This window comes from Oncorhynchus keta, chromosome 1 (genome assembly GCF_023373465.1).
Source record: "Oncorhynchus keta strain PuntledgeMale-10-30-2019 chromosome 1, Oket_V2, whole genome shotgun sequence".
In the NCBI taxonomy this organism is placed as follows: domain Eukaryota; kingdom Metazoa; phylum Chordata; class Actinopteri; order Salmoniformes; family Salmonidae; genus Oncorhynchus; species Oncorhynchus keta.
The window spans coordinates 26885071-26896269 of record NC_068421.1 but is presented as its reverse complement, the minus strand read 5'-3'; the positions used below and the strand labels follow the sequence as shown (position 1 = coordinate 26896269).

The 11199-nt window shown below is 42.5% G+C and overlaps 1 protein-coding gene across 5 annotated transcripts in view; it reads left to right on the top strand.

The window, feature by feature from the left end:
• The first annotated feature begins 232 nt into the window (after nt 1-232).
• Nucleotides 233-11199, top strand: part of LOC118360300 (cell adhesion molecule 1-like) — a 166733-nt gene continuing 155766 nt past the window's right edge. For 3 of the 5 annotated variants that reach the window (XM_035739617.2, XM_035739840.2, XM_035739783.2), the window contains exon 1: nt 263-369. In XM_035739617.2, the coding sequence (XP_035595510.1) occupies nt 294-369 (76 nt within the window). In that variant the 5' untranslated portion in view covers nt 263-293. Of the gene's footprint in view, nt 370-11199 lie in introns of all 5 variants that reach the window. The other 2 variants (XM_035739721.2, XM_035739666.2) reach the window with 2 other exon arrangements.

The window sequence follows — 11199 nt, the reverse complement described above, 5'->3', positions numbered from 1 at the left end:
ATAGCCGATTAAGTGTTAATTGGACTGGAGATAATCATCAACATAGACAATTAATGCACATAGCCTACACAGTTTATAAACATGTTATGATATTTATTTTTTCCTAAATTTGACATTTGTCTCAAATCCAAAATACAGAACTATGGGTGGAATTATGCAAAACATAAGGTAAGTGACTAAAAATCACGGAGTCTCATTTGATAGAAGATTCCCTATTTGCGCCCTCCCTCCGCTCGCATCCCATGGCCGTCTCTAGGTGATTTAGCGCCGCCAGTCTCGAGCAGGTGTCCAACATGGCGATCACGGGAAACGGATCTCTCACTATTTCTCTCTCTGTTTTCGTGATTTCAGCGGCGTTTCTTCTAAAAGGTAGGATTACTTACTCGTGATTAGGCGCATCAAAAATTGTATGACCTCATGGAGTGAAAGAACATAGGCTACCTACAACTTGAGATGGTTGGTGCGGGATGCGCGTGAGCTTCTCCTAAATCTCAGCATCGGCACTTTGCTTCTTTTGATCTTACTTCAATGTGCAACCTTTTCTGTAACCTGTGTCCCTATATACAAAACAACATATATGCCATTGTTTTTGGGGGACCTTTGGATATATATAGCCTGTTCACCCTTTTTATAATCAGAAAGTAGCCTATTATGTAGTGTATGTTGCACCTCAAAAGTGGTGAAAATGAGTAAATGAGATAATCAACAAATAGCCTACAATTTTCTTTCAAAGAAAATAACGGTTATCTACCACTGTAACTTCTATGTGCCACATAATTGCCCGTGGAAGAGTTTCCTCGGTGTTCGTCGGAGAGGTCAGTGGAAATGTATTGCAAATCCTCACAGTTGCTAATATTTATGTTGAATAACTCGAATGCCTATTCGAATACTCTCAATGGATGTCCGGAAAACACGCAGTGCAGCTACAGTAGGCTACACTCACGCCAGTGGGTCCCCTCCACGGCTGCGGTGAACGAGTTTCGGCGCATAGGCTCCTACCTACAACATACTGTACCTCCTTACTATTATCCTATTATACACATTGACAGTTAGAGCTTGTCTACATATTTTTTCCCGCGAATGGGATACTGACGGACCCAGAAATCTATTGAATTACTGGATTACAATGAATTTAAATCCTGCCCGACTGTTCCTGCTATTTGTAGGCTACATAGACTGAGGTGCGCTGATACGGTGCACGCACTAGTCTACACGGTAAATGATGTCCAGAACCAATGTATCAATCTCTACCCAGCAGCAGTCAGTCCCGCCCGTATAATTTCATATAGTAAACCTCAGACACTGTAGCCAAAAATATGTTCATAATCTTTTAATTTACCCTACTGTTGTAGTGTGGACAGTAGCCTAAAATGTATTTTTTTTGTCTCATGATCTGTCGCTAATATGCAGTCAATTTATAAGATACATTATTTTTAATGATGACCATAACATTCTTTACAGGTCTCTTATGTTGTTCAGATGTAGCCTTTCATTTTCGCAACTCCAAATCAACAGGTCTCTGTGTGTGTTTTTACGCGTGTGTTTGTGTGCGCGTGCATGCGTGTGTGTGTATGTGTGTGTGTTTGTTGGATGGATGGATGGATGGATGGATGGATGGATGGATGGATGGATGGATGGATGGATGTTTGGGGGTGATCTAATCAGGATTCCACATTTGGTTACTCAGAAGCCTATCCAAACTAAAGCAACACTGCGGCAGGGTAGCCTAGTGGTTGGAGCGTGTGACTAGTAACCGGTTCTGCCCCTGAATAGGCAGTTAACCCACTGTTTGTAGGCTGTCATTGAAAATAAGAAGTTGTTCTCAACTGACTTGCCTGGTTAAATAAAGGTAAAATGGCCACTCAGGAACATACACTGTCTTCTTGGTAAGCAACTCCAGTGTAGAATTGGCCTTTTGTTTTAGGTTATTGTGTTGCTGAAAGGTGAATTCGTCTCCCAGTGTCTGGTGGAAAGCAGACTGAACCACGTTTTCCTCTAGGATTTTGTCTGTGCTTAGCTCTATTCCGTTTCTTTTTCACCCTGAAAAACTCCCCAGTCCTTAACGATTACAAGCATGGATTTGCCCCAAACATAACACTTTGTATTTAGGACAAAAAGTGAATTGTTTTGCTAAATTTTTTTGAAGTAATAATTTAGTGGCTTGCAAACAGGATGCATGGTTTAGAATATTTGCATTCTGTACAGGCTTCCTTCTTTTCACTCTGTCATTTAGGTTAGTAACTATAACGTTGTTTCCAATACAATATCCCAAGTGGTGCAAGATTTGAAGATTATATTCTGGCCTAGCAAAGCTTTACAGTTGTAACAAAACCCACGTATTGTTAGGACCATAGCTAACCAGGCTTGGTAGGATAACATTTAGACAGTGGCGATTTTAGCATGTAAATCTTTGTGGAGCAAAAACATAAAAAAGTGGAATGCATGCCAGCAAAGCCACCTCACTACACAACACAACACTAAACAATACATTAATTGCACTATACCACTGCTACACCTGGCTATCAGTGTAGCCTTGTCTGGCAGCAAAACAGTTAATTCAGCCTCATTTACTGCCTTTAAAAAAAACATAGCTCATATGGCTGACTTGCTCAAACAAATGTGATTTTTACTGACAATTGAGATGTACAAACTATGGCATAAAGGGACGACAAGTGGATAAGAGGCAATCTGTAATTCCGATTAAGACATTAATGAGCGAGCTAGGATGTACGTAGTCAATATAACTATATGTTCAGCACTTTTGAAATGTACAGCCGACAGAATTCAGGACATGGGCAGTTCTTACAGTGTTCTCCCTGTACACCAAGTCAGAACCGTAGGATAAATAAAGGGGGCGTATGAGCAAACAATGAAAGCTCCTACATTATTCAATGATTACATTTCTCAAAAACACATTATAGGCTACATGTGCACCACCAAGTCAGAACAGTAGGGAAAATAGACAAAATTATTAGGGTGAGGCTCATGGGCTACTAACAACTAACTACACAACATACACTTGTATTACTTTCTTAGCTACAGTATACATATCTCCCTGGAATATTACATAATTTATGCAGCAGCATACAGGACATTTTTGGACTCACCTTGTTGTGCTGTGCTCACTTAAACAGGAAGGTGGCGCAGTGGTCCTTCATGAGCAAAGTCTGGCATTCTCTGGATTTATGGTGCGTTCAAAGCAACTGGGAATTCTGAAAAAAACAAGGTTGACTCATGATGACGTCATTGATCTTCAACTTATAGCTCTAGAAAGACGACGGATTTATAATTTTGAGTTGGATGAAAGTTCAAAATGTATTATACCAGTTGTAGCTCGTTTATTCCCGATTTCCCAGTTGTCTTGAACTCACTGAAGTCAAGTTTTCACAGTTAATTTTTATTAATTTTTGATTTCACCTTTATTTAACCAGGTAGGCTAGCTAAGAACAAGTTCTCATTTGCAGCTGCGACCTGGCCAAGATAAAGCAAAGCAGTTCGACACATACAACAACACAGAGTTACACATGGAATAAACAAACATACAATCAATGATACAGTAGAAAAGTCTATATACAGCATGTGCAAATGATGTAGGATAAGGGAGGTAATGTTCCGAGTTAACAGTTGAGTTAACAGTTATTTTGAGCACGGCACAAATCAAGCTTCATTGACAGCATGGCCAATGTTGAATGTTTCATTTTACCTACATTTTATCTATAATTTATTTTCATTACTTCTCTTCATATGACAAGGATTGAAAAGGATTTGCCAGTAGATTGTAGACTTGATTCATGATGATGACTACTAGTTACGATTTAGAAAGTATGATGTTGACATGATCAGTCCAATCAAAGCTACTGTACATATAACGTGATTTGACGTAATTTTATCTGTGGCCAATGACCTTGAGCCTTCTTGGATGGGCACTTCTAATGTAACTCTATGGCAGCACCCAAGGGGCTAGAATTTTCTAGCTCTACCCTTAGACTTGGCGGTGACGTAGTGTCCCCATGAGTGACAGAACACTGAGCCAATCATGGCGCAACACTCTGTATTTTCTGCTGGCTTGCCCCACCACCACCGAAAGCACTGAGCTAGGCTGAAACACCTGTATTTTGGAGCTGCCTTACTCAAGAAAATGAAAAGGAGACCATGTTTGTATGTGGCTTTATTCTCAATTATGTATATATATTTTTTTACATTGTTTACAAACTGATATGTGACACGTATTAATGCCAAAATAACAACCAAAACAGGCAAGCTCCCCCCTAAAAAATGTGGGGCTCACCATGACGGGTCGCCACTGCATTTAGATATGTTTTTATAGTGAGAGTAGAGCACCAAAGAGAAGGGCAAAGTCGGACTAGATCTTGCTTAGCTGGTCTAGGCTTGGCAGGGGTTTATTTGACCTCAAGCCTGGTTGGTTTATACCTCAAAGGAAAGATAAGTAGCGATACAAAAATACAGATTTAAAATGACTGTTGAAGGATCTTGTAAATATTGTTTGGAATAATCCATCTCTTACAGAGACATTACTCAAGGTGAGAGACGGATTGGCTCATCCTCCTCTCTGATAAACCGCTGAGATAAGATGCTGAATGTAAAAAAAGGGTTTGTTTGAACCCTATAACATTCTGTATTTCTCCTTGTGTCTCTCCAGGCGTTCCTAATTCTCTCCAGGGGTCCTCTATCTCTCCAGGGGGTTCCTCTGTCTCTCCGGGGTGCCTCTGTCTCTCCAGGGGGTGCCTCTATCTATCCAGGGGGTTCATCTATCTATCCAGGGGGTTCCTCTTTCTCTCCAGGGGTGGTTCCTCTATCTCGCCATGGGGGTTCCTCTATCTCTATCTCTGCAGGGGGTTCCTCTATCTCTATCTCTGCAGGGGGTTCCTCTATCTCTATCTCTGCAGGGGGTCCCTCTATCTCTCCAGGGGGTTCCTCTATCTCTATCTCTCCAGGGGGTTTATATATCTCTCCATGGGGTGCCTCTATCTCTCCAGGGGGTTCCTCTATCTCTCCAGGGAGGTTCCTCTATCTCTCCAGGTGGTTCCTCTATCTCTATCTCTCCAGGGGGTCCCTCTATCTCTCTAGGGGGTCCCTCTATCTCTCCAGGGGGTTCCTCTATCTCTATCCCTCCAGGGGGTTCCTCTATCTCTCCAGGGGGTCCCTCTATCTCTCCAGGGGGTTCATCTATCTCTCCAGGGGGTTCCTCTATCTCTCCAGGGGGTTTATCTATCTCTCCAGGGGGTTCCTCTATCTCTCCAGGGGGTTTATCTATCTCTCCAGGGTGTTCATCTATCTCTCCAGGGGGTTCCTCTATCTCTCCAGGGGGTTTATCTATCTCTCCAGGGGGTTCCTCTATCTCTCCAGGGGGTTCCTCTTTTATAGTACATATCCGTTGTGATATGATCATGGTATTTCAGACGGTTGCATAATGCTTCTTTATTGTCAGCTCCAGCTCATTCATCAGAGCTGAATGATGGTGAAATGGATCAATAGAAGCTGTCATGGAGCCTTAGGCAGGCCTGAACTGCTTTTGGTGTGTTTCTCTGAGAAACAAAGGAAACATACACTTGTTATGGTGCTTATGTTTGCCATACAGTTTGCTCTGTGTGACATGGATGGTGATTGAAGATGGCTGTCCGAGTGCTGTTGAAGGGTTTGGCTTTGAAACAGAGTGATATAAGGCTGCTGCACTGTATTCTGTCTGTGTGCTGCGTCATCACCCTCATACTCCACAGGCCTTGGTAACTGAACTGGCATCTACTGGGCCAGTTTAAATAGAATATATGGTCCTGTGTTCTTCACGTATCCTGAATACAGCGGTTTAACAGTGCTGTTGACTGTTGGGGCCAGTGTACTGATCTTGTCCACTTAACTTGTTCTGTATGCTCATAGAAGATTTGAATGATAAGTAATAAGTACAGCCCCATTGATATCCTGTGGGTACTGTGGTTGGAAAATTGCACAGCTCTCACAGCCTGCAGTGAAATGCACTTATCCTGTTTCAAGTCAAATTTAACACCCAAGCTAATGGCCCTTTGCCAGCTAGTGAAATATTTCATTGCTTGTACTCTGGGCTCACTACATCATTTGTAACAATAATATACTCTTCTATTTAAAGAAATAGAATTTATAGCTCATTAAATTTCCATTAGATTCTGCTTAATAGGCCCCACCCTAATTGCTATAGATAATGCTAGATAATGCAGGATATTACTTGATATGGTGGCAGCAAACAATTTTACTCTTAGGGAAGGGAAGGCTGAGACATGGCAGCTCTTCTCAGTACAACTTGAGAAATAGAGAAGATCCGGTAGACACTGTTGACATCCATAAGAAAATCAGCTACTGCAGTTCTGTTAGTCCTTAGTGTCTGATGGAAGACAGCACATTTCAAGCTGTGTGGGTAGTTCTGTCTGCTTCAGACTCAAATTCCGTGCGTGTCCACACACTTTCTTAAGTGAGCTCTTGCTGACCTGTCCTCTGTACAGGTTTGTAGGTAGCCTAGTGTTTAAGTGTTGGGCCAGTAACTGAAAGGTTGCTGGTTCAAATCACCAAGCTGACTAGGTGAAACATCTGTTGATGTGCTCTTGAGCAAGGCACTTAACCCTAATTGCACATGGATAAGCAAGTCTGCTAAAATGTGAAGGGAAGCAGAGGATTTAGCTGAAGTGTGATTAAGGGCTGCAGTGAGGTTCCGCTGTTGTATTTGTCTTCAAGTCAAACTGGGTGAAGGCATGCAGCTAAAGAGGGGTGAGAGGTCAGAAGAGATGGCCTTTGGCTATGTCTGGTGGTGCCTGCAGAATGTCTCTCCATCACTGACCTTGTATAGTTTTTCAACCTTTCAAGACTACTAGGATGCATCCCAAAAGTCACCCTATTCCCTTTATATTGGACTACTTTTCAAATAGTGCGCTATATAGAGAATAGGGTGCCATTTGGGACAAACACATAGTCCTCCCTTCAAGCCCTCCCTTCAAGCCCTCAGCAGGGGAACACAATACAGCTTTGCTGTCTGTGTAAAATAGTATTTTGCTAAATAAACATGTGTTAGGCCAAGGTCAAAGGGCAGGGAGAGGGGAATTGTTGACATCCTATTGACTTTAGAGTTATTTGTGGATGGAATACGAATCAGACCTCCCACCTTTTCGTCAAAGGCATTTTCACCATAGAGAACGCTGAGTTGTCAATGAATGAAGAATGCTGAAGATAGTGCTGAAACAACAATGTTGGCTGTTGAACTTAAGTGTAGTAAACTGTCAAATAGCAGTAAAGGACTGGTGGCGGGCCCTTTGATGAGTGTGAGGACAGAGTGCTTCATTCATGCCAGTGTTGTGATAATGAGGAGGAGGAGTGGTGTCTGCTGGTATGAATATGACATTGTTCTCTCTGTGCCCTGGATCTGAGGGTCCTCACTGCATTGTTCACATTGCCTGGCTATGACTGTGCGAATAATTTCCATGATAAGAAAATGAAGAAGCAATATTGTTGTTTAGGAAGGCATAGAGTGCACATTAGCATGCCTCATGGAGCAATCACAGCACACCATTAAGAGAGACTGTGGACCAGTCACCGGCTCACAGCACAGCACCTCGTGAATGGAGACATGGGACAGTTTTAATGCAGAACAGAACCGAGTCTATCAACAGACATGGCACAGTCCCTAGCATGCACAGAACTAGGGCGCACCCCACATATTCGACTGGACGATGGTTTGGTCGATAGGCTGTTGGTCGACCAAGATTTTATTTAGTCGAGCATCAGCAAATATATATATGTTTTTATGACACTGAAGACACCTTATTTACGTCCATCTCAGTGAACTAATCCATTGCAGAGGCCACTGGGAAGGCACAGTTCAAGAAGAAGAGGAGTGTCACTGAGATGCAGAATGCACATCTCTCTCCAGAATGTGCTCTTTCCCACCAATTTGTGCACATTCATTGTTTCATAACTTCATTCTGTGAATTGTTTGCAGTTGATTGTTAGTGTCTATCAATTCCCCATTATATACACTACATGGCCAAACGTATGTGGACACCCCTTCAAATTAGTGGATTCGACTATTTCAGTCACACCCGTTGCTGACAGATATATAAAATCTAATCAAAACAGCTATGCAATCTCCATAGACAAACATTGGCAGTAGAATGGCCCTTACTGAAGAGCTTAATGACTTTCAACGTGGCACCGTCTAGGATGCCACCTTTCCAACAAGTCAGTTCGTCAAATTTCTGCCCTGCTAGAGCTGTCCCAGTCAAATGTAAGTGCTATTATTGTGAAGTGGAAACATCTAGGAACAACAATGGCTCAGCTGCGAAGTGGTAGGCCACACAAGCTCACAGAATGGGACAGCCGTGTGCTGAAGCGTGTAGCGTGTAAAAATCGTCTGTCCTCGTTTGCAACACTCACTACCAAGTTCTAAACTGCCTCTGGTAGCAAAGTCAGCAGAAGAACTGTTCGTTGGGAGCTTCATGAAATGGATTTCCATGACCGAGCAGCCGCGCACAAGCCTAAGTGGTGTAAAGCTCGCTGCCATTGGAATCTGGAGCAGTGGAAACATGTTCTCTGGAGTGATGAATCACGCTTCACCATCTGGCAGTCCGACGAATATAGGTTTGCCAGGAGAACGCTACCTGTCCGAATACATCGTGCCAACTGTACAGTTTGGTGGAGGAGGAATAATGGTATCTGGGATGTTTTTCATGGTTCGGGCTTGGTCCCTTAGTTCCAGTGAAGGGAAATCTTAACACTGCAGCATACAATGACATTCTAGACGATTCTGGCAACATTTTGGGGAAGGCACATTCCTGTTTCAACATGACAATGGCCCTGTGCACAAAGTGAGGTCCATTCAGAAATGGTTTGTCGAGTTCGGTGTGGAAGAACTTGACTGGCCTGCACAGAGCCCTGACCTCAATCCCATAGAACGCCTTTGGGATGAATTGGAGTGCCGACTGCAAGCCAGGCCTAACTGCCCAACATCAGTGCCCGACCTCAGTAATGCTCTTGTGACTGAATGGAAGCAAGAACCCACAGCAATATTCCAACATCTAGTGGAAAGCCTTCTCAGAAGAGTGGAGGCTGTTATAGCAGCAAAGGAGTGACCAACTCCATATTAATAGCCATGTTTTTATAATGAAATGTTCGATGAGCAGATGTCCACATACTTTGGGCCATGAAGTGTATATCACCAGTAGTACATTTACCGTTAATTCCTATAATTTCTAATCTACAATGTTTGTTTGGTTACTGTAACAGTAACTGCAGAATCTGCTACAGCCTGTAGGAGCAGGAGGAGGATGGTCGGGGCAGGTGAAGTTGTTTATTCTTCTGGTTATGTTGATCTCTGGCTCCTTCGAGTCATTTGTGTCTTATTTCATTCAACCGTGAAAAGCATCAGACAAGCTCAATATATATATAGTTGATTTTTATTAAAACACATATGGTGTGTCTATATATGGAAAAATACACATTTAAAAATGTAGACCAATTGATTGGCCAACCAAGATTTTTTAAAATCTGAGTACTGTCCAGAGTTTCCAAAAAGGTACATTTTAGCTAGTTGCAGGTGGAAATGTTGATATTTTTCAAACAAATGTTCTTGGAAACTTCACAGCTTGCATGCAGTTTATTTAACCAGCCTCACGGAGAGAAAGTGGAACAATTCAGAAACCATGACAACAGCTGAGAAGCATCCCCATCTCTAAGACTACATAACTGTTGATCAGTGTGGTGGATAGAAGACCTTCAGCTTTCTGTGCGGGAGAGAGTTACTAATCGATAATCTATACAGATCTAGCTTTCTGAATGAGAGACTCAGCCGATCAATAAATGTACAGATGCTGCCAAAGGAGAGGAGAGTAGGGCTGGCTGGGTAACTGGGAATACTGTATTCAACTGATCTGATAAATAGTCAAGAATGCCAGGTCATCAGATTGCCTCAACTTAATCTAATTGGAGGAAGTAAATGGGTGAGACTCATCAACATCTGTTTGCTCTGCCCTCTCCGCATCAACAGTCACTCCCCATCGGCCATGGTTAAGTGATGTGGTTTGCTTAGCAGATGCTTTCGCCCAGATTGACTCAAATGGCAGCCACATTATCCACTTACACAGCTGGATGCGACTGGACGTTTTGTAGGGCAACGGAGGGATGTCCCACCTGCCATCAGAATCAGTGGCCCTCTGGAAACCTGCCCAATCCACTGAACTAGTCGACTGGTTGACTGAGTCAGTAAGACGAGGGTGTTCAGTAATGGCTGCCTGTTGCCTACTGACTTCATAATCTGACATCTGCATGGTGTCAGTTCACCCTATTGACAGTCATTTAGCAACAGTCTGTTAGCAACTTAGTCAAACACCTGATTTTTTGATGACATACACTACCTTACCAAAAGTATGTGGACATTTGCTCATCCAAGATCTCATTCCAAAATCATGGGTATTAATATGGAGTTGGACCCCCCTTTGCTGCTATAACAGCGTCCACTCTTCTGGGAAGGCTTTCCACAAGATGTTGGAACTAGAGGTCAACCGATTAATCGGAATGGCCGATTAATTAGGGCCGATTTCAAGTTTTCCAAACAATCGGAAATCGGTATTTTTGGACACAGATTTGGCCTATATTTTTCAGTCAGTTAGGAACACATTCTTATTTTCAATGACGGTCTAGGAACGGTGGGTTAGCCCCCAGAACGACAGATTTTCACCATGTCAGCTCGGGGGATTCAATCTTGCAACCTTACAGTTAACTAGTCCAACGCTCTAACCACCTGCCTCTCATTGCACTCCCCGAGGAGACTGCCGGTTACATGAATGCAGTAAGCCAAGGTAAGTTGCTAGCTAGCATTAAACTTATCTTATAAAAAACAATCAATCAATCATAAGTTAACTACACATGGTTGATGATATTACTAGTTTATCTAGCGTGTCCTGCATTGCATATAATCGATGCGTTGCGTATCGTTGCTCCAATGTGTACCTAACCATGAACATCAATGCCTTTCTTAAAATAAATACACAGAAGTATATATTTTTAAACCTGCATATTTAGCTAAAATAAATCCAGGTTAGCAGGCAATATAAACCAGGTGAAATTGTGTCACTTCTCTTGCGTTCATTGCACGCAGAGTCAGTGTATATGCAACAGTTTGGCCCGCCTAATTTGCCAGAATTGTACTTAATTATGACATAACAT